At 38.1% G+C, this 26,596-nt stretch overlaps 3 protein-coding genes across 5 annotated transcripts in view; 1 reads left to right on the forward strand and 2 right to left on the reverse strand.

The window, feature by feature from the left end:
* errfi1a (ERBB receptor feedback inhibitor 1a) overlaps window positions 1-5,162 on the forward strand; it is a 56,122-nt gene extending 50,960 nt beyond the window's left edge. For all 3 annotated transcript variants that reach the window (XM_086041244.1, XM_086041245.1, XM_086041247.1), the window contains exon 5: window positions 690-5,162. In XM_086041244.1, the coding sequence (XP_085897370.1) occupies window positions 690-1,090 (401 nt within the window). In that variant the 3' untranslated portion in view covers window positions 1,091-5,162. The remainder of the gene's footprint in view (window positions 1-689) is intronic.
* A 2,430-nt stretch (window positions 5,163-7,592) lies between these two features.
* On the reverse strand, window positions 7,593-14,902 carry LOC147141923 (uncharacterized). Its single transcript, XM_086040316.1, has 13 exons — window positions 14,692-14,902; window positions 14,395-14,484; window positions 13,942-14,157; window positions 13,235-13,359; window positions 12,033-12,097; window positions 11,858-11,945; window positions 10,897-10,943; window positions 10,624-10,826; window positions 10,392-10,557; window positions 9,052-9,219; window positions 8,885-8,949; window positions 7,700-7,775; window positions 7,593-7,596 (listed from the first exon to the last, which is right to left on the reverse strand). The coding sequence occupies exons 1-13, from the start codon at window positions 14,900-14,902 to the stop codon at window positions 7,593-7,595; spliced, it is 1,524 nt and encodes a 507-aa protein (XP_085896442.1).
* A 1,624-nt stretch (window positions 14,903-16,526) lies between these two features.
* LOC147141924 (uncharacterized) lies at window positions 16,527-26,014 on the reverse strand. The gene is made up of 7 exons (XM_086040317.1): window positions 23,555-26,014; window positions 22,756-23,503; window positions 20,942-22,695; window positions 18,649-20,263; window positions 17,792-18,588; window positions 16,638-17,314; window positions 16,527-16,536 (listed from the first exon to the last, which is right to left on the reverse strand). Exons 1-7 carry the CDS (start codon window positions 26,012-26,014, stop codon window positions 16,527-16,529), a joined length of 8,061 nt encoding a protein of 2,686 aa, XP_085896443.1.
* Between the last annotated feature and the right edge of the window lie 582 nt (window positions 26,015-26,596).

The raw sequence follows: 26,596 nt of genomic DNA on the forward strand, positions 1-26,596 counted from the left end.
ATTTTGCATTTTATGCACTTTTCGTGATTGGCTGTATGTGTTTTGCGTATCTGATCAATGATGTCATTGATTGGCTCTGCAAATTACATTACATTACAGCTGCAGTGTTTCTTATATATATATAGAAGTATCTCTGGCTGCCGACAGTTATGCTTTTTTGGCCGCCACTTACAGATTTTTAAAATGTTACATTAACCTACCAAGGGACTACAAATGGAAACTAGCCAATGGCTATAATCTGGCATATACATGTAAATATGCATTAAAATGTTCTGTCTCTTCTGGAATAAAACAAATAAATAAATAACATATTCAGTAAATAAACAAGTTATTGAAACAGACTCATTGCTCTTGTGATCGGATTGGTGATCGGTTATCGTTTTTTTTTTTTTAATTCGCTGATCGTCCCAAAAATCCTGATTGTGTAAAACCTAGAAGTTACCCATTTGTGGGTAACGTTCTCCTTTAGAAAACACTGTCGAATACCACAAGGTCCTGCCAAAGCCTTGTCTAAATAGGAATTGGTATCAAGGAAGTACGCTGGCGCGATACATCGCGACTGAGAGACGTGCTTGGTGTCACGGAGGTGCCAAGTTTAGCCTGGGTTGTTAGTGGAAGTTACTGACACACACACACACACTTCCGGTGCACCTGAAACTCACCTATTCACGTCATGCTCTTTTTGGCAGACACCCGCCGCTGGTCAGCAGAGGTGTCGTACAGCGACGAGGACAAACCTCCGAAGCTGCCCCCGAGGGACCCCTTGTCCTTGGGCAGCTCCCGCACCCCAAGCCCCAAGAGCCTTCCGACGTACATCAACCGCGTGATGCCCACTACCCAAAGCTTTGCACCGGACCCTAAATATGTCAGTCGGAGTTTACAGAGACAGAACAGCGAGGGCTCACCATGCATCCTGCCAATCGTGGACAAGGAAGGGAAAAAGGTCAGCAGCACTCATTACTACCTTCTGCCTCACCGGCCCACCTTCGTGGACTCCAAGTCCGTGGAAAAATTCCTGCGGGCCTTGGACAGCCCGGACTCAGACTGGGACTGCCACAACAATGGGAAAGCACACGTGGACCTAGTTTGAGGATCCTCGCCACGCTTGAAACTGCTGCTTTTAGTTTTGAACCCGTTAGGTATTGAAGGGGACAGGGTACGAGCGCACTGTATCCAGTTACTGCTGATGCGTCTCACCACAGGTTGCGTTCAACAACGTTGAAAGATTTTACAGTCCGGAAGGTGCAAGCAGGCCTTGAACCACCTCACTTTCAGTGTTTTGCATCTGGATGGTTGACTGTGATGTGTTGGAGCATTTTTTTTTTTTTTTTTTTTTTTTTAGTGCTGCTTTTTATCTCAACCGGGACAAAAGGTCAGTAATGTAACCATGTGACACTTACTAGGGATGGGCATACTAATCAATTAGTCGCTCATTAGGTTAAATGAATCAGGTCTCAAAGCAAGTGAGGCAAAAACAGAGTGCGCTACTTGGCGGCAAACGACAGACACGCCGTTGAGTCGGCCTCAACTGGTTTTGCCGGCTGCAGAAGTTGAGCATGAGCTACTCCAGTGGTTCTCAAAACATTTTAAACCACAAGTACCACCATGATAACTAACATTAAAATGCAGTAGCGTAGCAGACGTTCATGACGAACAAAGCAGGTTTTACGTCTAAAAAGTATATTTAAATTCATTCAAAGCCACTGTATCGTAATGCACGGTTTTAACATTAACCCTGTGCTTAAATTTTGGGAAAAAAAAAAAAAAAAAAATCAATTAAGTGTATTTATTGCACATAAGTAAAAATTGTACCTAAATGATCCAAACAAACAGTTCTGAAAAAAAAAAGAATGACAAAATTAATTGTACTTAACCTATTAATACAACTGAACTGTACTTAATAAATGTTCTGTACTGGATTAAAAAAAAAAAAAAAAAAAAAAGTTTATACCACTGTAACTTTAGGCACTGTTTGAACATTTAATTCAGTGATTCATTTACATACCACTAGGGGGAGCCTGCATAACACCAGCATGGAATCAGGTGTTTAGAACATTCATTTATTTACAAAAAGTTAATTTCCCCCCATTGTCAATCAAGAAAATTCAGCCCATCCCTAAAATCTGAAGTTATTTTAGGGTCAAATGGAGGATTTTAGCACTCAAATATCTACTGTATGTAAGTGTACGATTAATATTTTTTGTTGATGTTTTGTTTTTGTTGTTTTTCCCAGCTCGCTCGTAGCCTAGCATGAAAGTCAAGTGCAGCTTCTGTAGCCTCAAAAACAGCCGTATCAGCTCCGTAATAGAACTCTTTGAGGTTCATCTGCCACCTTTGCTTCTTTTTTATTTTATTTTTTTTCATGCACAACCATAACTGTATGTCCGCTTTCACATACAAAATGGCTGTCAGATGTGAGTGGCAGGCGTTTAAACTTCGCACTACCCTGTCTCGCCATTCTGGCGTAAATCATTTACAGTGGCTATAAAAAGTCTACACACCCCTATTCAAGTGTTAGGTTTTTGTGATGTAAAAAATATGAGTGAGAGAAACCAATTCAAAACTGTGGCTTGACTTGTATAAGACAATTGAAAAAAGAAATATTTTTGAGAGAAAAAGTAAAAAAAAAAAAAACAAATGTGCACAGCATCCTCTCGTGGCTGTGTTAAAAATGAAACAATCACATTCAAACCGATGTTAAATGAGTCAGCACACACCTGGAAAAAAAAAATCTGAATGTGGTGTGTAGACTTTTAATATCCACTGCACATTGGCTCCATTATGGTTCTGATACTACCTCCAAAAGGCATAAAATTGTCCGAGTTGACTCCATCCACCCATTCCATGGGCAGAAAAATCTCGTCACGAACAGCCGGTGTCTGTCATCCCCTGAGTGGCATTTGCGTGAGTGTTTTTCCCGCGACCATACTTGTTACTGCATTCAATTTTTTTTTTTTTGCATTTGGAGGTTGCACAGAGAGCGAGCGTTGCCTTGAAGCTGGACATACACTGTAAAATAAAGGAACATGTAACTCAGTTAAGCGCATTGCGTTGTTTTTAGCATTAGCATTCCTGGCCCACCTATGTCGGAAAATGCCTTTTCTTGATTTGTTTTGACAGTTGGTAACAGTTTGAAAGCGATATACTGACACCCGCGGGGCTTAAGCGGTAGAAAATGAACCATTTAATCGTTTTATGTGACGTTCTATCGCGGGCATTGAACTCAGTGTGAAAGTTGCAATTTCGAATGAACGCTTTTTACAGTGTATGCCCAGCTTTAGTGAATGTATTCTTACTGAAATTCATTTTTCATATTTAGTGGTCAAGCTGTGAGTCATTGTTTGGAACACATTTGCTACCTCCCTCGATACGAATCCTCCATTTCACATTGTCCGCTTTTTGAGGGATGATTTTTTTTTATTTTTTTTTAACAACTTTAAAGGAGTATTAGGGCCACAAAGAAAACAAAAATAGGACATAAAAATATTATAGAAATGTTCCAAATAAATTAATATTGAGTTCAAATAAAGTTGAATACTATGAGAATAAAGCAGGATTGGGCAACTCCGGTCCTTGAGTTTGCAGGTTTTATATGTTTCCCTTCTCAAATCCACCTGATTCAGATAATCAACAAGCTCTGCAGAAGCCTGATAACAATCCTGATCATTTGATTCAGGTGTGTTGGAGGATGGAAACATCGAAAACATGCAGGATAGCGGCTCTCGAGGATCGGAGTTGCCCACCCGTGCAGATATTTTTCTCCGGAAAAAAAAATTGTTTTGAACAAACATTGTAATATCACAAGAATTATTATTATTATTATTTTTTTTTTTTAAATGGTCAAAAGTATGTCATAAGTCTTCTAACAATATCACTTTTTTGTTTTGGGGAAAAAAATACGACTTTGTCAATGTAATACAGTATTACGATTGAACCTTTATTTTTGTATTATTGCATTTTATCTCAGGAAAAAACATTGGAAGAAATCGGGATTTAGTCTTGTAATACTAAAACTTTTTGAAAAGTTTTGGGGGGGAAATTTGACTTGGTTCTTGGAATATCAAGATCTTTTTTAAATAAAGTAAAACAGGACGTATTGTTAAAATGGAAAATAATCAATGAAAAATGATAACTATTCTTATAATAGTGCAACTTGTTATCAAGAACAAAATTGTCATAATATGAGCTACTATAATCTCATGCTATTAAGTTTTAACTTTTTATTGGAAATGTTTTGACTTGTTTTGAGAAAATATTTTCCTTTTTTTTAAAAAAAAAACTTTTTTTGACTCTATTCTCTTAATAGTTTTTTTTTGTTTTACTTTTTCTCACAAAAATAGAACTTCTTTTCTAATAGTACTGTATTGTCATGTTGTTTTTCCCCATTCCATTGTCACCCTAATACTCCTTGTTAAACCAAAACAATTACAGATGTATGAGGTTCATTGTGTGCATGCGAGTGAAGTGAGGAGGACCTCTGTGAAAATGGAGGTGGTCTTAAACACTTTGCAAGAGGGCGAACGTTCAGGGTTTACCTCCAGCGTGTGGACAGTCTTTCCTGTTCTGCTCATGCATTCCTGCCTGACATGATTGCAGTGGGTGTGGCCTGAGAGACTTTGGCTGCTGGCGGCCGACAGTGAGAAAAAAAAAAGAAAGAAATGTATACAGTATAGATATATGAATTTTTATTGTTCTTGCATTACCCAATGGACACATGAGGATGATATTGTAAATGTAGCACACGTATCGAAGAACACGGTGTTCACTTTGGGGGAAAACGGCTAACTAAGGTCAATCGGTTATTGAAGTATATGTTTATTTTAGTTTTATGTTTTTTTATTTTTATTTTTTTTTAATTTTGTTCACAAACACAATGTTGCTTGGACTTCAAAAGTCAGCCCACCCCTCCTCTGAGAAAGAAAAATGTTTACATCATACACTGGTACTATTTAATCTTAAAACTAAGGTATTCAAATGTCTTATAGGAAATAACGAAAAAAAAAAAACCAACAACAACTGAAGACTAAATAACTTCTCTGCTGTGGTGAGAACATGCACTGGGAGAGTTCATTATGCTGTGTACAGTATTTAACGATTCCATTTGTTTATTATACATAGTTGTTTTTTCAAAGAAAAGCAAAATAAAACTTTATTTATATGAATTGCTTTCAGTCTGTTGGCCTGTACCATCTCTTAACACACACACACACCCTGCTGTGCTTTATTGTGACTGGCCTCCATCCAGAAAGTGACTTACAAAGGTTGACTGACAGGTGTACAACAGAATAGTCATCCACTTCCTGGTTCACGCCCCATCGGATTCACCGCGCGCGCACACACACAGAAGCACGTGCAAAAGAAAAAAGCGCCGGGGATTAATTTAGTTTTGGACCTGCACAGCCTTTCATTTGCTGGACCCAAGAGGATTGCTTATGGTAACCGGCGATAGCTTGGCCGGTTATCATAGCAACTGCAGAATAAACTGCTGAGTTGTTATGTTGTTATGTTATGATGTTAATGGCTGGTGGTACATATTTATTCACCCTTATAGTGCTGTATTTGCTATTGAATTAGGATCTAGATAAAAATACTATCTATCAAACGATCTATATATCGATCTATAGATCTATATACAGTCGTAAGAAAAAGTTTGGGCACACCTGATAATTTTCAAGATTTTTTTCTTTATAAACCATTGTTCGGATCTGCAATTTCAGTTAAATAAACCATATAGCAGATGAACAGAGTGATATTTGAGAAGTGAAATGAAATTTATTGGATTTACAGAAAGTGGGTAATAATTATTTAAACAAAAGTAGGCAGGTGCATATATTTGGGCACCCCCGGTGATGAAAATGAAGATATTTTGGACCACTGTCCTTTAGAAAACATCTCCATTTCATTCAGGATTGACGTTTTCCAAGCATGGACAGTGTATATATATATATATATATATATATATATATATATATATATATATATATATATATATATATATATATATATATATATATATATATATATATATATATATATATATATATATATATATATATATATATATATATATATATATTAGGGCTGGGAAAAAATATAATATCGCGATGTATACTTTTTATGCCAATACCGTGTATGAATATGTTAATGAAGTATCAATACTTTCGATACCTTATGTTAAGTTATGTTTTGTACGTTTTATAACATACTTTTGGAACATTTGCGGTTCTTAAAGTTGAGCTTTGTGAATTGAGTTTTATTTATTGCACTCCCGTGTATCAGGAACGCTTACTGGAACAATTTTCACTTTTCAGTCGTAACACTTGAATAAATGTCAAATGGCGCTTAAGCTCAAACTTTGGAAACACCATAGTTACTGTTTTACTATTGGGGAAAAAGTTTGGTGCATGCTTTGGATTAGATTCAAAAGAAAACCATCAATGTAATAATCAACCAGCTAGAAGTTGTTTTTTTTTCAGCTATTAAAATATAGTGCATGTATTTCTCAATTTGAACGTGCATGTGTGCAGGTAATTTGTCCCTCAATTATGTCGATGTGGGCTGGACATAGTTAATATTTAACGGTGTAACACCGCAAACTGCAGCTGCCTGGTTAATCATTTCCCACTCAGGTCAGGAGAGAAAAGGATCATTTGCACGTTCATTAGCACAAAATGCCTCTCACAGTAAGCAGCGTCTAACAGGACGCTGTCTAATATGTTGACCGACAACAAATCTTGACAAATCTTGTGTTTACAATCAGTAAATAAATAAATAAACACATAAATAAATACAACTGCAGCACTGGATTCAAGTAATCGTTTCTGTGATGTCGTTTCATGGGACCAGTGTGCCCTCTAGTGATTAATACGGGGTTCGTTTCACGGAGTGATTTATTTGATAATATTTGCGGCGGGTGAGGTTGACATAAGTATGTCACATAAACTTTACATCTAGTTATCATAAAGTGGGAAGTAGTGGTCTTGGCTTTATGTAAGATTATTCCCCCCCCCCTAATCTAGAAAAAAAAAAAAAACATCTTTATGCACACATTCTAATTGAAATGTGACTTGATTCGATTCTCATGTTGTGAGTTTTTGTGTGAGGGATAAAATATTGCTTTATTCTAAAAATAAATCCCCTAAAACTATTACTGTTATTTCAATATTGTTTTTTATACATTAATTCACTTAAAATACGACTTTATTAATTTAGTATAATATTTTTTATGTAAAAAAAACCCACGAAAAATACTGTACAACTCTTTCTCATATTAAGAACTTTATTAACTTCTGTAAAACACATGTGTTTTATGTGGGGAAAAGTGTATAAAGTTTCTTACATGCGAAACAAAAACTATTTTAATTTTTTTGTGAGGAAAAATAAAACTTTATTCTGATAATCTTATGATTTCTTATGCGCACAGGATGGTGTATATGAGTTCGGAATAACATTTATTGCAAAAAAAAAAAAACATTTGTAAATGAATGCAATTTGTTGTTAAGCTGTAAATCAAAATACATCAACAGAGTTGGTGTCGTCAGCAGTTTGTCATCATCCAGAGTTGACGTTCAACACCTCGGGCCGTTTTGTTGTCACCTGCAGAGACATAAAGAAAGCACACCGATTTCAGCATGGGTGAATGTGACATTTTATTGGCCTTAGTGATTTCAACAAACAAAATCAAGAATATCGTACCTACTTTGTATCAACGTTTTCTAGATGTGAGATGAACCTTTCAGCCGTGTAAGCACCTGCCAGTCCCAAATTTTGACGTCCTGCACACAACCAAACTTTTCCCTTAGAATTGTTGAAAAAAATAATAAAATACAAATATGATGGCAATTTGTGTCACTAAATGAAAATATGTCCCCTGGTGGCTGTGAGTAACGTAGTGAGGATATCAGAGTGATTTGATTGATTGATTGATTGATTGATTGATTGATTGATTGATTGATTGATTGGGTGCCTCAGTACTACGAGGCAACGTCATAGCATCATTACTTTTACATTTATATATGTTCCCATCCTACTAGACAGAGTACAAATAATCTTAGATAAATAATGACTAGAAGAATACATTTGTAGTTTAAAAAACAAAACAAAAAAAAACACATTTCTACAATAATAGTCATCTTTCACAATTTAAAAGTTGTGATCTTTTTAAAAAACAAAATTTGGGTGGATAAAGTCATATAAAACCAAAAACATATTACATGACTTCCTAATTTTAGGAGAAAGAAATGTCATTTTACAAGTACATAGTCATATAGTTTATTAATTAAAAAAATTACGAGACCAAAGTCATACACTATTTACTTTTTGTGATGCATATTTTTCAATGGAAAAAAAAGCAATCTAATCAGAATATTTTTGGGGGGGAGATGTTTTTCTTTTTACAAGAATAAAAAATGTATTTGTTTTCCAATCAAAAAGTAGTCCAAAACGAATTTGTAATCTTATAGATTACAGAATAAAGTCATATATTTTTGTGTGAAAATTCAGATGGATTTTTTTTTTTTTTTAGAAATAAGGTATATTCTGCATTTTATTTTGTATTTCAGAGAAAACAATCAATCAATTATCAATTTTCCAAGAATAAAAAAAAATTCAACAGCAAGAAGAGAACCATTAAAATATTACAAGAATAAACTTGTCATGTTATGTGAATATCACTGAATTTTTTTCCAAGAAAACGTCCTAATAATGAAAATACAGTTCGTAATTTCATGATAATAAAGTTGTAATTAAAAAAAAAATACATATATCATATTATAAGACTAAAGTAGACTAAATTTAAAAATAAAAGTAAAGGAGGAAAAGTCACAGTATTAGGAGAATAATGTGGGAATATGACGGGACTGAAACAAAATAGCATAAGACAAACCTGTATCTGTGAAGTCAAAGTAGTCCTCCTCAAAATCTAGAAATCCCCTGGAGTTGGCCCTTTTCCTAAAAACACCATTTCATCATTATCGTCGAGAAATCTCTGGTCATATTTTCTCAGACATTTTCGGACTAGGCTGAAAACAGTACTTAATGATCCTAACTCACCAAGTCCCAGAACGCTTCTTTTTGACCAGGAAGGCGACCACAAGGACGATCATGACGAGCAGCAGGGCCGCTGCCAGTGATCCGAACACAGCTCCATAGAAGCCCGGACCCCAGCGGGAGCGGTCACATCGTTGGCCGTAGTACTGCTTTATGTCTGACTCATAGCAACTAGAGGGGAAACAAGCAAACAAGCACATTCTAATCCCAACGATACAAGGGGCACATATTTCCTCATATCATGGCCAGAGGCATTTATTCACTCAACTGTAGAGAGAAAAATACTCAAGCCTTTGGTGATACGGTCTGCAGTGCTAAACATATCTGATTATTTGAATACATTCCGGATTTTATTTCAGGTCGGGCGCATGTTAAGTTGATGATGCATCAGGCATTCGGAAAACATTTCGTTAAAAACACTATTAGGCCATAAATACAAATAATGGAAAACAAGTAAAAGAAAAACCGTAAATGTGGCACAATCACAGTGTAGGCCCATATTTACGGCGAGGCATTGATTTGATAAAGTGGATGAAGCAGCAGACGCTTAATCGAAACAATGTTTATGAGAAGCAATGCCTCTATTTGAGATGAGATGTTTGTTTGAATTGACCTGAGGTATGGCCTCGAAGGAGTGGAGGCCACTATATGCATGAGGCGTTTTGTTCATGATGTTCATTAAGTCAATGATATTCTAGTACTAGACAATTAATTGAGGATTCATTGAGAATTGATATTACTATCTCAGGCGAGGCATTTATTTGTTAAGTGGATAAAACTCCAGGTGATTAATAGGGGCCTGGCGTCTAATGGCGTGGAGGCCACTCTCTGAGGAAAGCTTTTTGTTTATGTGGACAAACACAAGGTGATATTCAAGGCATGGCATAAATTCGTGCTACATTTGATTTTTAAAACTGATAAATGAGCCAGGTCATTTGTAAATTATGTGAAAAACCGCATGGCGAATATTTTATATCAATAATAATAATGCATTCTCCTTTTTGAAATGTTATCCTATGTACTAATTTAATTAGATGTAATTAACCAACTGCGTAATACAATACATAAAAAATGAGGTTAATCATTTTACTCATATTGCTTACTGATTCATTATTTTTGTTTCATTAATACATTTTTCTATTCCAATCAATAAATACACCATTTTTATACGATAAATCCATAAAAACACATCACAAAAATGAATGAAATGTAATTTAATAGTGTGTAGGCCTCTAGGCTATGCGCTCATTAAACACTGATTAGATGAATATGAATATCTGATCGCTTGATTAACTTATTTCTCCTCTCTGGATAGTTCAGGTGAACCTAATGGAGCGTCTTACTTGCACACGGGCCCTCTGCGGATATCATTGAGACATTGACCGTGTCCACTGCAGTAGTCGGGCATCGTCTGGCAGGGTCCAACGCAGCGCCACTGACCCTCAGCCTCCACGGCGGTGTAATTAGCAAACGCGGAGCAGTTGACAAAAGGCAGAATGTCTGAGATGCCTGATTGCCGACAACACAGCGGGTTTTTATTTGAGCGACAAGAGCGACAAATGAGGTCGGACTTACTGTTAATCTGGGGTGTCGGGGAGACGACTTCCTTCAATAGCACGCTGGCGTTACCGAAGGCTTCAGAGATCAGCTTGATGTTATCGCTCTCCTGCAGCATTTGCGTCAACGTGTCATCGAGCTGAGTGTTGAGCCACAGGATCTGCGTGGCGTTGTTCTGATAGGCGTACTGAGCTTGGCTCGTGGCCGAAACGCTTCTCGGCCTGAGAACAGAACCGAGGACTGAGGACACTTGGATCAGAACGTGAAAATAACGGACAGGGTTTCACCTACTCTATGACGTCTACTCGGGGATCATGTTTCTTCAGAAGCACTTTCGACTAGAGGAGAAAACACAAAGTCATATAATAACTCATTTATGACAAGAGTTTACAGCGCAGCCTCCAAAGTGTAACCACAAGGCCTCGATTTGAGGTCGGGTGTTTAAGTTGACTACACACCAAGTGATTACTTGAGAAACTGCTTTGAAGGCCCCGTTTTAGATTAGTGGTTCATTTGTTTTAGTTGACAAAGCACGAGGTGATCAATTGTGGCTTGGGGCGCAGCGTTTATTAGAGGTGAGTACTCTACTTGAGGTGAGGTGTTTAAGATAGCTAAAAACCAAGTGATTAACTGAGGCATTTCTTTGAAGGCTGCTGTTTGAGGTGATTGGGTAAATTGTTTTAGTTGACAGAGCGCCACGTGATTAACCGAGGCTTGTTCCACGGCATATATTATTGCTGAGGATTCTATTTGAGATGAGTACTTGAGACATACTTTGAAGGCCACTGTTTGAAGCGAGGGGGCAATTTGTTTTAGTTGACAAAGTACCAAACGATTAATTGAAACTTGAGGCGCAGTGTTTATTTGAGGTGAGGGCTCAATTTGAGGTGACTGCTCACCATTTGAAGAAGCCTGATAAACATGTAACGGTCTGTTACTATCTAAGGTGAGGTGTACAGCATGTGTTAGAGGTGAGGTGTTAAAAGTCGACAACGCAAATGTTCAATGCTATCTGCAGTACCATCTGGAAAACTGTAAGTGTGTACAATTTATTTCTTAATGAATTGTTCTGATCACCAAGATGATTTCCCTCCATTTCCTGTGCGATTGTTATGATCACACTTTTTTTTTTTTTTTTTTACAACCAATGACCTTTTGCCATCACAAAATAATAGCGTACAAAACAAACAAAACCTATGACTTAAGATGGCATCACACATGTTTGACTTAGCATAATGAAATAAATGTCTACCTTCTTTAATAGAATTTTAGAAAAAGGGATTTTTGGTTTGCCGTTCGGAGAGCTCGCCATCCTTCTTGCTTCAATAACACTTCCCGGTCTGTAATGTGGAAAAACAGTCAATGAATGAAAAAAAGCTTGTGTTGAATCGAGCAAGTCATTTTCACAACTCGATCAGTAAACTTACAGTAACTTGACAACTTCTACTTTTTCAAAGGCTTCGGGTTCGGCGTTTTCGCACAGTGTTTCAAGCTGAAAAGATTATGAGAAAGTACAGCTTTGAAACCATACCGATTTCTTGTTGAAAAATACTGAAAAATGCTATCACTGACCCCTCCCGAAATATACTCTGGTTATTACATCACAGAACATCATAGCAGTACCTCAATACTGCCACCTAGGAACAGTGAGCACCATAGGGGATAACTTTAGAGCAATTTGATTGGGTCTACAAGCTACATTTCCACCTTAAGATCCAAGAGTGTTTAGTTCCAGTTACTTGTAGTTACACAGACCAATGGTTTCTGGACCTTTCCAAAGTACTTTTGTCCAGCCAAGATAAATTGAAACATTAGTTCAAACATCAGTTTCCTAGTTCGGTCCTAAAGTTCCTATGGTCTACTGTCCAATAGTTTGAAAATGCTACATGCAAAATGTATTAAACTAGGGCTGCACGATATTGGAAAAACATGTGATATGCAATATGGTTGGTGAATGTAGCGATACCGATATTATTGCGATATTTAAAATGTACTTAAAGAAAGGACATTTCTATTATCTAATGAATGAATAAAAAAATAATGCGGCCAAATAAGCAAGCTCAGTTTATTCTTGGCTAATTAATTGTAATTACCCTCGATAATGTTCAACTATCGGACGGCAATGCACATTTAAGTTTGCGTCTAACTGGTGAAATTAAGATAAAAGCATATTATCTATGAGAAACTTATTGCATGTCTTCGCGATATGCATATTGCGTGGGCCAATATCGCAAAATCAATATTTTTTCGATATATAGTGCAGCCCGATATTAAATAACCTGATGGAAAATAACATTCGTATGTAATTCTTGACTCATATTTTCTGCACTTACACTTGGCGAGAGGTGGGGTATGCCCTGGATTGATCGCCAGCCCATTACAGGGCAGATACAAACAAACAACCATTTACACTAAATGGGCAATTTTGAGTCTTCATTGAGCCTAACATGCATGCTTTTAGAATGCGCGAGGAAGTCAGAGTAACTGGAGAACACGCAAAGTCTGCATAGAAAGGCCGGAGCTGAGATTAGAACCCAGAACCTCAGAAATATGAGGCAGATGTGCTAACCACTATTTAACTTAGCAGCACTCAGTTGATAATAAAGGAAAACAAAACAAAAATCTCTACCTCCTTCAGTAACTTGCCGGTGAAATTTAATGATTTTGGTGAGAGCAAATCATAATAAGCATCCAAAAAAGTGATCTTGATGTCCAAAGTTATATTTGCTTTTCGAGTAGGTATTGCTTCGGTATCTGGAAGGGAGGGAGAAAAAAGAAAGAAAAATTACCACACAGAACATTTATATATATATATATATATATATATATATATATATATATATATATATATATATATATATATATATATATATATATATGCTTTGCTTATTATATATATAAGCAAAACAACAAACACAAATTCACTATACAAGGGGTCCTCAGTTTATGACAGCGGCGTAACGTAAGTAATGATGAATTCCTATGCAAGTTGGAACACATTGCAGTCTACCAATAGCATATGCTAAGTAAAACAATCAAATAAAAAACTGTAACTACGGCAGTCACTAGGCAGTAGCCTTTGTTTGCAGTGTGACCTCGAATTCTTACACTCCTGCTCAAACTAGTACATCACTCTCCGTTGGTGAACATGAATTGTCATTCATCTGGAACTTTGTAATCAAGGATACCCTATAGTGGTACCTTGAAGTTGTACAATATGGAGTTGAGCCAACATTTTGACTAGAAAATATGTCAGTTTGAGACCCATAGTGACAATTCTAGTTTTGATCAGTGACTGTGATTGCCAAACATTCAGAAAGATGTAGTCTTCCTTACCAATATTAGCAGATATGTCGTTTGGTCCAAAGGTGCAGGTATCGCCAAATGTACTGTCTTCGCAAAGGCAGCGGCATTGATTGAGTTCTGTACTGAACGTGCACTTCCCGGCAATGCACTGACATTCCTCATCTCTACACTGAGGGGTCGTGGTTTTACCCGTTACAGAGGGAGTGGATTCCGACTTTGCGATGGTGGTAGATGTCGTGATGAGGACTTCTGTGGATGTCAGTGCACTCGAAGGTGTGGTACTGAGCGAGCGTGTGTAAGGTGTGTGCTCTGTGGACCTATCTGAATCAGAGGTTTGCTTCTGGATGGTAGTTGTTGAAGCAGACACCATTGTACTAGTTCTAACTGGTGGTGTTAACTCTGTCAATAAACTGGTGGTTCCTGGTGTAAGTGTGGCTTGTGTGGGAGTGCTAATGTGTGGGTTTACAGGATCTGAGGAAGAACTGAATGTTGTTGTGGAGGGATCACTGTCAGTAGTTTGCGTTGTTCCCTTGGTGGTGGATGTTTCAGGTGCTGTGTTTGACTCAGTTGATTCTGTAGACCTGAATGTTGCGACAGATGTCTGTGGCAGTGAAGTGGAAGACAATTCACTAGTTGAAGTTTCCTGACTGGTTATTTCAGTTTGAGATGACTTTGTGTATAAACTGGTTGGTTCCGATGTAAAATTTGGTTCTGAAGATGAATACATAGTTGTTGATAATGGTTTATTGCTGGTTAGAGAGGACTGAGTTGATTCACCACTGATTGATGTTGTGTCTGTGTTAATTCCAGAAGAAGTATGGCTCAACTGGGTTGTCATTGGTGAAAATGTGGAAGGCAAAATTGAGGAAATTTCAGTATCTGTGCTAGAACGGGATGTTGCTATAGACTGATCATTGTCAGTAGTTTGCATAGTTCCCTTGGTGGTGGACGATTCAGGAGATGTATTTGACTCAATCGGTTCTGTGGGCATGATTGTTGCGACAGATGTAGTCTGTGGCAGTGGAGTGGAAGACAATTCACTAGTTGAGGTTTCCTGACTAGTTATTTCAGTTTGAGATGACTTTGTGTATAAACTGGTTGTTTCCGATGTAAAATTTGGTTCTGAAGATGAATACATAGTTGTTGATAATGGTTCATTGCTGGTTAGAGAAGACTGAGTTGATTCAACACTGATTGATGTTGTGTCTGTGTTAATTCCAGAAGAAGTATGGCTCAACTGGGTTGTCATTGGTGAAAATGTGGAAGGCAAAAATGAGGAAGCTTCAGTATCTGTGGAAGACCTTGATGTTGCTATAGACTGATCATTGTCAGTAGTTTGCATAGTTCCCTTGGTGGTGGGTGATTCAGGAGATGTATTTGATTCAGTCGGTTCTGTGGGCATGATTGTTGTGACAGATATAGTCTGTGGCAGTGAAGTGGAAGACAATTCACTAGTTGAAGTTTCCTGACTGGTTATTTCAGTTTGAGATGGCTTTGTGTATAAACTGGTTGTTTCTGATGTAAAATTTGGTTCTGAAGATAAATACATAGTTGTTGTTAATGGTTCATTGCTGGTTAGAGAGGACTGAGTTGATTTACCACTAATTGATGTTGTGTCTGTGTTAATTCCAGAAGAAGTATGGCTCAACTGGGTTGTCATTGGTGAAAATGTGGAAGGCAAAAATGAGGAAATTTCAGTATCTGTGCTAGAACGGGATGTTGCTATGGACTGAGCCTTGTCAGTAGTTTGCATTGTTCCCTTGGTGGTGGATGATTCAGGAGATGTATTTGACTCAATTGGTTCTGTGGGCATGATTGTTGCGACAGATGTAGTCTGTGGCACTGAAGTGGAAGACATTTCATTAGTTGAAGTTTCCTGACTGGTTATTTCAGTTTGAGAAGACTTTGTGTATAAACTGGTTTTTTCCGATGTAAAATTTGGTTCTGAAGATGAATACATAGTTGTTGATAATGGTTCATTGCTGGTTAGAGAGGACTGAGTTGATTCACCACTGATTGATGTTGTGTCTGTGTTAATTCCAGAAGAAGTATAGCTCAACTGGGTTGTCATTGGTGAAAATGTGGAAGGAAAAAATGAGGAAGCTTCAGTATCCGTGGAAGACCTTGATGTTGATATAGACTGATCCTTGTCAGTAGTTTGCAGTGTTCCCTTGGTGGTGGATGATTCAGGAGATGTATTTGACTCAATTGGTTCTGTGGGCAGGATTGTTGCGACAAATGTAGTCTGTGGCAGTGGAGTGGAAGACATTTCATTAGTTGAAGTTTCCTGACTGGTTATTTCAGTTTGAGAAGACTTTGTGTATAAACTGGTTGTTTCCAATGTAAAATTTGGTTCTGAAGATGAATACATAGTTGTTGATAATGGTTCATTGCTGGTTAGAGAGGACTGAGTTGATTCACCACTGATTGATGTTGTGTCTGTGTTAATTCCAGAAGAAGTGTGGCTCAACTGGGTTGTCATTGGTGAAAATGTGGAATGCAAAAATGAGGAAGCCTCAGTATCTGTGGAAGACCTTGATGTTGATATAGACTGATCATTGTCTGTAGTTTGCATAGTTCCCTTGGTGGTGGATGATTCAGGAGATGAATTTGATTCAGTCGGTTCTGTGGGCATGATTGTTGCGACAGATATAGTCTGTGGCAGTGAAGTGGAAGACAATTCACTGGTTGAAGTTTCCTGACTGGTTATTTCAGTTTGAGATGACTTTGTGTATAAACTGGTTGTTTCTGATGTAAAATTTGGTTCTGAAGATAAATACATAGTTGTTGATAATGGTTCATTGCTGGTTAGAGAGGACTGAGTTGATTCACCACTGATTGATGTTGTGTCTGTGTTAATTCCAGAAGAAGTATGGCTCAACTGGGTTGTCATTGGTGAAAATGTGGAAGGCAAAATTGAGGAAATTTCAGTATCTGTGCTAGAACGGGATGTTGCTATAGACTGATCATTGTCAGTAGTTTGCATAGTTCCCTTGGTGGTGGATGATTCAGGAGATGTATTTGACTCAATCGGTTCTGTGGGCATGATTGTTGCGACAGATGTAGTCTGTGGCAGTGGAGTGGAAGACAATTCACTAGTTGAGGTTTCCTGACTAGTTATTTCAGTTTGAGATGACTTTGTGTATAAACTGGTTGTTTCCGATGTAAAATTTGGTTCTGAAGATGAATACATAGTTGTTGATAATGGTTCATTGCTGGTTAGAGAAGACTGAGTTGATTCAACACTGATTGATGTTGTGTCTGTGTTAATTCCAGAAGAAGTATGGCTCAACTGGGTTGTCATTGGTGAAAATGTGGAAGGCAAAAATGAGGAAGCTTCAGTATCTGTGGAAGACCTTGATGTTGCTATAGACTGATCATTGTCAGTAGTTTGCATAGTTCCCTTGGTGGTGGGTGATTCAGGAGATGTATTTGATTCAGTCGGTTCTGTGGGCATGATTGTTGTGACAGATATAGTCTGTGGCAGTGAAGTGGAAGACAATTCACTAGTTGAAGTTTCCTGACTGGTTATTTCAGTTTGAGATGGCTTTGTGTATAAACTGGTTGTTTCTGATGTAAAAATTGGTTCTGAAGATAAATACATCGTTGTTGTTAATGGTTCATTGCTGGTTAGAGAGGACTGAGTTGATTCACCTCTAATTGATGTTGTGTCTGTGTTAATTCCAGAAGAAGTATGGCTCAACTGGGTTGTCATTGGTGAAAATGTGGAAGGCAAAAATGAGGAAATTTCAGTATCTGGGCTAGAACGGGATGTTGCTATGGACTGGGCCTTGTCAGTAGTTTGCATTGTTCCCTTCGTGGTGGATGATTCAGGAGATGTATTTGACTCAATTGGTTCTGTGGGCATGATTGTTGCGACAGATGTAGTCTGTGGCACTGAAGTGGAAGACATTTCATTAGTTGAAGTTTCCTGACTGGTTATTTCAGTTTGAGAAGACTTTGTGTATAAACTGGTTGTTTCCAATGTAAAATTTGGTTCTGAAGATGAATACATAGTTGTTGATAATGGTTCATTGCTGGTTAGAGAGGACTGAGTTGATTCACCACTGATTGATGTTGTGTCTGTGTTAATTCCAGAAGTATAGCTCAACTGGGTTGTCATTGGTGAAAATGTGGAAGGAAAAAATGAGGAAGCTTCAGTATCTGTGGAAGACCTTGATGTTGATATAGACTGATCCTTGTCAGTAGTTTGCAGTGTTCCCTTGGTGGTGGATGATTCAGGAGATGTATTTGACTCAATTGGTTCTGTGGGCAGGATTGTTGCGACAGATGTAGTTTGTGGCACTGAAGTGGAAGACATTTCATTAGTTGAAGTTTCCTGACTGGTTATTTCAGTTTGAGAAGACTTTGTGTATAAACTGGTTGTTTCCAATGTAAAATTTGGTTCTGAAGATGAATACATAGTTGTTGATAATGGTTCATTGCTGGTTGGAGAGGACTGAGTTGATTCATTATTGATTGATGTTGTGTCTGTGTTAATTCCAGAAGAAGTATGGCTCAACTGGGTTGTCATTGGTGAAAATGTGGAAGGCAAAAATGTGGAAATTTCAGTATCTGTGGAAGAACGGGATGTTGCTATAGACTGATCATTGTCTGTAGTTTGCATAGTTCCCTTGGTGGTGGATGATTCAGGAGATGAATTTGACTCAGTTTGTTCTGTGGTCATGATTGTTGCGACAGATATAGTCTGTGGCAGTGAAGTGGAAGACAATTCACTAGTTGAAGTTTCTGGAATGGTTATTTCAGTTTGAGATGACTTTGTGTATAAACTGGTTGTTTCCGATGTAAAATTTGGTTCTGAAGATAAATACATAGTTGTAGATAATGGTTCATTGCTGGTTAGAGGGGACTGAGTTGATTCATCACTGATTGATGTTGTGTCTGTGTTAATTCCAGAAGAAGTATGGCTCAACTGGGTTGTCATTGGTGAAAATGTGGAAGGAAAAAATGAGGAAGCTTCAGTATCTGTGGAAGACCTTGGTGTTGATATAGACTGATCATTGTCTGTAGTTTGCATAGTTCCCTTGGTGGTGGATGATTCAGGAGATGAATTTGATTCAGTCGGTTCTGTGGTCATGATTGTTACGACAGATATAGTCTGTGGCAGCGAAGTGGAAGACAATTCACTAGTTGAAGTTTCCTGACTGGTTATTTCAGTTTGAGATGACTTTGTGTATGAACTGGTTGTTTCCGATGTAAAATTTGGTTCTGAAGATGAATACATAGTTGTTGATAATGGTTTATTGCTGGTTAGAGAGGACTGAGTTGATTCACCACTGATTGATGTTGTGTCTGTGTTAATTCCAGAAGAAGTGTGGCTCAACTGGGTTGTCATTGGTGAAAATGTGGAATGCAAAAATGAGGAAGCCTCAGTATCTGTGGAAGACCTTGATGTTGATATAGACTGATCATTGTCTGTAGTTTGCATAGTTCCCTTGGTGGTGAATGATTCAGGAGATGAATTTGATTCAGTCGGTTCTGTGGTCATGATTGTTGCGACAGATATAGTCTGTGGCAGTGAAGTGGAAGACAATTCACTAGTTGAAGTTTCCTGACTGGTTATTTCAGTTTGAGATGACTTTGTGTATAAACTGGTTGTTTCTGATGTAAAATTTGGTTCTGAAGATAAATACATAGTTGTTGATAATGGTTCATTGCTGGTTAGAGAGGACTGAGTTGATTCACCACTGATTGATGTTGTGTCTGTGTTAATTCCAGAAGAAGTATGGCTCAACTGGGTTGTCATTGGTGAAAATGTGGAAGGCAAAATTGAGGAAATTTCAGTATCTGTGCTAGAACGGGATGTTGCTATAGACTGATCATTGTCAGTAGTTTGCATAGTTCCCTTGGTGGTGGATGATTCAGGAGATGTATTTGACTCAATCGGTTCTGTGGGCATGATTGTTGCGACAGATGTAGTCTGTGGCAGTGGAGTGGAAGACAATTCACTAGTTGAGGTTTCCTGACTAGTTATTTCAGTTTGAGATGACTTTGTGTATAAACTGGTTGTTTCCGATGTAAAATTTGGTTCTGAAGATGAATACATAGTTGTTGATAATGGTTCATTGCTGGTTAGAGAAGACTGAGTTGATTCAACACTGATTGATGTTGTGTCTGTGTTAATTCCAGAAGAAGTATGGCTCAACTGGGTTGTCATTGGTGAAAATGTGGAAGGCAAAAATGAGGAAGCTTCAGTATCTGTGGAAGACCTTGATGTTGCTATAGACTGATCATTGTCAGTAGTTTGCATAGTTCCCTTGGTGGTGGGTGATTCAGGAGATGTATTTGATTCAGTCGGTTCTGTGGGCATGATTGTTGTGACAGATATAGTCTGTGGCAGTGAAGTGGAAGACAATTCACTAGTTGAAGTTTCCTGACTGGTTATTTCAGTTTGAGATGGCTTTGTGTATAAACTGGTTGGTTCTGATGTAAAAATTGGTTCTGAAGATAAATACATCGTTGTTGTTAATGGTTCATTGCTGGTTAGAGAGGACTGAGTTGATTCACCTCTAATTGATGTTGTGTCTGTGTTAATTCCAGAAGAAGTATGGCTCAACTGGGTTGTCATTGGTGAAAATGTGGAAGGCAAAAATGAGGAAATTTCAGTATCTGGGCTAGAACGGGATGTTGCTATGGACTGGGCCTTGTCAGTAGTTTGCATTGTTCCCTTCGTGGTGGATGATTCAGGAGATGTATTTGACTCAATTGGTTCTGTGGGCATGATTGTTGCGACAGATGTAGTCTGTGGCACTGAAGTGGAAGACATTTCATTAGTTGAAGTTTCCTGACTGGTTATTTCAGTTTGAGAAGACTTTGTGTATAAACTGGTTGTTTCCAATGTAAAATTTGGTTCTGAAGATGAATACATAGTTGTTGATAATGGTTCATTGCTGGTTAGAGAGGACTGAGTTGATTCACCACTGATTGATGTTGTGTCTGTGTTAATTCCAGAAGTATAGCTCAACTGGGTTGTCATTGGTGAAAATGTGGAAGGAAAAAATGAGGAAGCTTCAGTATCTGTGGAAGACCTTGATGTTGATATAGACTGATCCTTGTCAGTAGTTTGCAGTGTTCCCTTGGTGGTGGATGATTCAGGAGATGTATTTGACTCAATTGGTTCTGTGGGCAGGATTGTTGCGACAGATGTAGTTTGTGGCACTGAAGTGGAAGACATTTCATTAGTTGAAGTTTCCTGACTGGTTATTTCAGTTTGAGAAGACTTTGTGTATAAACTGGTTGTTTCCAATGTAAAATTTGGTTCTGAAGATGAATACATAGTTGTTGATAATGGTTCATTGCTGGTTGGAGAGGACTGAGTTGATTCATTATTGATTGATGTTGTGTCTGTGTTAATTCCAGAAGAAGTATGGCTCAACTGGGTTGTCATTGGTGAAAATGTGGAAGGCAAAAATGTGGAAATTTCAGTATCTGTGGAAGAACGGGATGTTGCTATAGACTGATCATTGTCTGTAGTTTGCATAGTTCCCTTGGTGGTGGATGATTCAGGAGATGAATTTGACTCAGTTTGTTCTGTGGTCATGATTGTTGCGACAGATATAGTCTGTGGCAGTGAAGTGGAAGACAATTCACTAGTTGAAGTTTCTGGAATGGTTATTTCAGTTTGAGATGACTTTGTGTATAAACTGGTTGTTTCCGATGTAAAATTTGGTTCTGAAGATAAATACATAGTTGTAGATAATGGTTCATTGCTGGTTAGAGGGGACTGAGTTGATTCATCACTGATTGATGTTGTGTCTGTGTTAATTCCAGAAGAAGTATGGCTCAACTGGGTTGTCATTGGTGAAAATGTGGAAGGAAAAAATGAGGAAGCTTCAGTATCTGTGGAAGACCTTGGTGTTGATATAGACTGATCATTGTCTGTAGTTTGCATAGTTCCCTTGGTGGTGGATGATTCAGGAGATGAATTTGATTCAGTCGGTTCTGTGGTCATGATTGTTACGACAGATATAGTCTGTGGCAGCGAAGTGGAAGACAATTCACTAGTTGAAGTTTCCTGACTGGTTATTTCAGTTTGAGATGACTTTGTGTATAAACTGGTTGTTTCTGATGTAAAATTTGGTTCTGAAGATAAATACATAGTTGTTGATAATGGTTCATTGCTGGTTAGAGAGGACTGAGTTGATTCACCACTGATTGATGTTGTGTCTGTGTTAATTCCAGAAGAAGTATGGCTCAACTGGGTTGTCATTGGTGAAAATGTGGAAGGCAAAATTGAGGAAATTTCAGTATCTGTGCTAGAACGGGATGTTGCTATAGACTGATCATTGTCAGTAGTTTGCATAGTTCCCTTGGTGGTGGATGGTTCAGGAGATGTATTTGACTCAATCGGTTCTGTGGGCATGATTGTTGCGACAGATGTAGTCTGTGGCAGTGGAGTGGAAGACAATTCACTAGTTGAGGTTTCCTGACTAGTTATTTCAGTTTGAGATGACTTTGTGTATAAACTGGTTGTTTCCGATGTAAAATTTGGTTCTGAAGATGAATACATAGTTGTTGATAATGGTTCATTGCTGGTTAGAGAAGACTGAGTTGATTCAACACTGATTGATGTTGTGTCTGTGTTAATTCCAGAAGAAGTATGGCTCAACTGGGTTGTCATTGGTGAAAATGTGGAAGGCAAAAATGAGGAAGCTTCAGTATCTGTGGAAGACCTTGATGTTGCTATAGACTGATCATTGTCAGTAGTTTGCATAGTTCCCTTGGTGGTGGGTGATTCAGGAGATGTATTTGATTCAGTCGGTTCTGTGGGCATGATTGTTGTGACAGATATAGTCTGTGGCAGTGAAGTGGAAGACAATTCACTAGTTGAAGTTTCCTGACTGGTTATTTCAGTTTGAGATGGCTTTGTGTATAAACTGGTTGGTTCTGATGTAAAAATTGGTTCTGAAGATAAATACATCGTTGTTGTTAATGGTTCATTGCTGGTTAGAGAGGACTGAGTTGATTCACCTCTAATTGATGTTGTGTCTGTGTTAATTCCAGAAGAAGTATGGCTCAACTGGGTTGTCATTGGTGAAAATGTGGAAGGCAAAAATGAGGAAATTTCAGTATCTGTGCTAGAACGGGATGTTGCTATGGACTGGGCCTTGTCAGTAGTTTGCATTGTTCCCTTCGTGGTGGATGATTCAGGAGATGTATTTGACTCAATTGGTTCTGTGGGCATGATTGTTGCGACAGATGTAGTCTGTGGCACTGAAGTGGAAGACATTTCATTAGTTGAAGTTTCCTGACTGGTTATTTCAGTTTGAGAAGACTTTGTGTATAAACTGGTTGTTTCCAATGTAAAATTTGGTTCTGAAGATGAATACATAGTTGTTGATAATGGTTCATTGCTGGTTAGAGAGGACTGAGTTGATTCACCACTGATTGATGTTGTGTCTGTGTTAATTCCAGAAGTATAGCTCAACTGGGTTGTCATTGGTGAAAATGTGGAAGGAAAAAATGAGGAAGCTTCAGTATCTGTGGAAGACCTTGATGTTGATATAGACTGATCCTTGTCAGTAGTTTGCAGTGTTCCCTTGGTGGTGGATGATTCAGGAGATGTATTTGACTCAATTGGTTCTGTGGGCAGGATTGTTGCGACAGATGTAGTTTGTGGCACTGAAGTGGAAGACATTTCATTAGTTGAAGTTTCCTGACTGGTTATTTCAGTTTGAGAAGACTTTGTGTATAAACTGGTTGTTTCCAATGTAAAATTTGGTTCTGAAGATGAATACATAGTTGTTGATAATGGTTCATTGCTGGTTGGAGAGGACTGAGTTGATTCATTATTGATTGATGTTGTGTCTGTGTTAATTCCAGAAGAAGTATGGCTCAACTGGGTTGTCATTGGTGAAAATGTGGAAGGCAAAAATGTGGAAATTTCAGTATCTGTGGAAGAACGGGATGTTGCTATAGACTGATCATTGTCTGTAGTTTGCATAGTTCCCTTGGTGGTGGATGATTCAGGAGATGAATTTGACTCAGTTTGTTCTGTGGTCATGATTGTTGCGACAGATATAGTCTGTGGCAGTGAAGTGGAAGACAATTCACTAGTTGAAGTTTCTGGAATGGTTATTTCAGTTTGAGATGACTTTGTGTATAAACTGGTTGTTTCCGATGTAAAATTTGGTTCTGAAGATAAATACATAGTTGTAGATAATGGTTCATTGCTGGTTAGAGGGGACTGAGTTGATTCATCACTGATTGATGTTGTGTCTGTGTTAATTCCAGAAGAAGTATGGCTCAACTGGGTTGTCATTGGTGAAAATGTGGAAGGAAAAAATGAGGAAGCTTCAGTATCTGTGGAAGACCTTGGTGTTGATATAGACTGATCATTGTCTGTAGTTTGCATAGTTCCCTTGGTGGTGGATGATTCAGGAGATGAATTTGATTCAGTCGGTTCTGTGGTCATGATTGTTACGACAGATATAGTCTGTGGCAGCGAAGTGGAAGACAATTCACTAGTTGAAGTTTCCTGACTGGTTATTTCAGTTTGAGATGACTTTGTGTATGAACTGGTTGTTTCCGATGTAAAATTTGGTTCTGAAGATGAATACATAGTTGTTGATAATGGTTTATTGCTGGTTAGAGAGGACTGAGTTGATTCACCACTGATTGATGTTGTGTCTGTGTTAATTCCAGAAGAAGTGTGGCTCAACTGGGTTGTCATTGGTGAAAATGTGGAATGCAAAAATGAGGAAGCCTCAGTATCTGTGGAAGACCTTGATGTTGATATAGACTGATCATTGTCTGTAGTTTGCATAGTTCCCTTGGTGGTGAATGATTCAGGAGATGAATTTGATTCAGTCGGTTCTGTGGTCATGATTGTTGCGACAGATATAGTCTGTGGCAGTGAAGTGGAAGACAATTCACTAGTTGAAGTTTCCTGACTGGTTATTTCAGTTTGAGATGACTTTGTGTATAAACTGGTTGTTTCTGATGTAAAATTTGGTTCTGAAGATAAATACATAGTTGTTGATAATGGTTCATTGCTGGTTAGAGAGGACTGAGTTGATTCACCACTGATTGATGTTGTGACTGTGTTAATTCCAGAAGAAGTATGGCTCAACTGTGTTGTCATTGGTGAAAATGTGGAAGGCAAAAATGAGGAAATTTCAGTATCTGTGCTAGAACGGGATGTTGCTATAGACTGATCACTGTCAGGAGTTTGCATAGTTCCCTTGGTGGTGGATGATTCAGGAGATGTATTTGACTCAAGCGGTTCTGTGGGCATGATTGTTGCGACAGATGTAGTCTGTGGCAGTGGAGTGGAAGACAATTCACTAGTTGAGGTTTCCTGTCTAGTTATTTCAGTTTGAGATGACTTTGTGTATAAACTGGTTGTTTCCGATGTAAAATTTGGTTCTGAAGATGAATACATAGTTGTTGATAATGGTTCATTGCTGGTTAGAGAGGACTGAGTTGATTCACCACTGATTGATGTTGTGTCTGTGTTAATTCCAGAAGAAGTATGGCTCAACTGGGTTGTCATTGGTGAAAATGTGGAAGGCAAAAATGAGGAAGCTTCAGTATCTGTGGAAGACCTTGATGTTGCTATGGACTGATCATTGTCTGTAGTTTGCATAGTTCCCTTGGTGGTGGGTGATTCAGGAGATGAATTTGATTCAGTCGGTTCCGTTGGCATTTTTGTTGCGACAGATGTAGTCTGTGGCAGTGGAGTGGAAGACAATTCACTAGTTGAAGTTTCCTGACTGGTTATTTCAATTTGAGTTGACTTTGTGTATAAACTGATTGTTTCCGATGTAAAATTTGGTTCTGAAGATAAATACATAGTTGTTGATAATGGTTCATTGCTGGTTAGAGAGGACTGAGTTGATTCAACACTGATTGATGTTGTGTCTGTGTTAATTCCAGAAGTATAGCTCAACTGGGTTGTCATTGGTGAATATGTGGAAGGCAAAAATGAGGAAACTTCAGTATCTGTGGAAGAACTGGATGTTGCTGTAGACTGATCATTGTCAGTAGTTTGTATAGTTCCCTTGGTGGTGGATGATTCAGGAGATGTATTTGACTCAGTTTGTTCCTTTGGCATGATTGTTGCGACATAATTTTTTGGCATAACAGCGGTCACAGATGTTTTCAGTGGCTCTGAATAGGACAATATTGTTCTTTCTGATTCTGAACTGATTGAGTTGGTGTTGTGATCATCAGGTGTTGATACTCCTGTTTGTTCAGATGTAAACTTTGGTTCTGAGGATGAAGACATATCAACTGTTGTTGATGGCTCTAGGCTGCCTACAGAGGATTGACTTGTTTCTGGATTGATTAGTGTTGTGTCAGTCAACGCAGTGGTTTTTGGTGGGAATGTTGGTGATGATAGTTCAGTATCTGTGGAAGAACTGAATGTTGTTATAGACTGATCATTGTCGTGAGTTTGCATCATTACCTCTTTAGTGGATGTTTTGGGTGAGATTTTTGATCCAGTTGAGTGTGTGAACAAGAATGTTGTTAATGATGTAGTCTGCTGCCCTGGTGAGGAAGATGATTGCCCGGTTGGTGTTATTTTAGTTGACCTTTTATACAAAGTGGTTGACTCTCTGTTGTAGTCATTAGATCTTGATCCTCCAAATATGACATTTGTTTCAGATCTATACTCTAGTTCCAAAGGTGAGGTCATGCCTATAGTTGATGGTTCAATTCT

Source organism: Filicampus tigris, chromosome 9, assembly GCF_054856515.1.
Source record: "Filicampus tigris isolate MCC_2025a chromosome 9, RoL_Ftig_1.0, whole genome shotgun sequence".
Taxonomy (NCBI): domain Eukaryota; kingdom Metazoa; phylum Chordata; class Actinopteri; order Syngnathiformes; family Syngnathidae; genus Filicampus; species Filicampus tigris.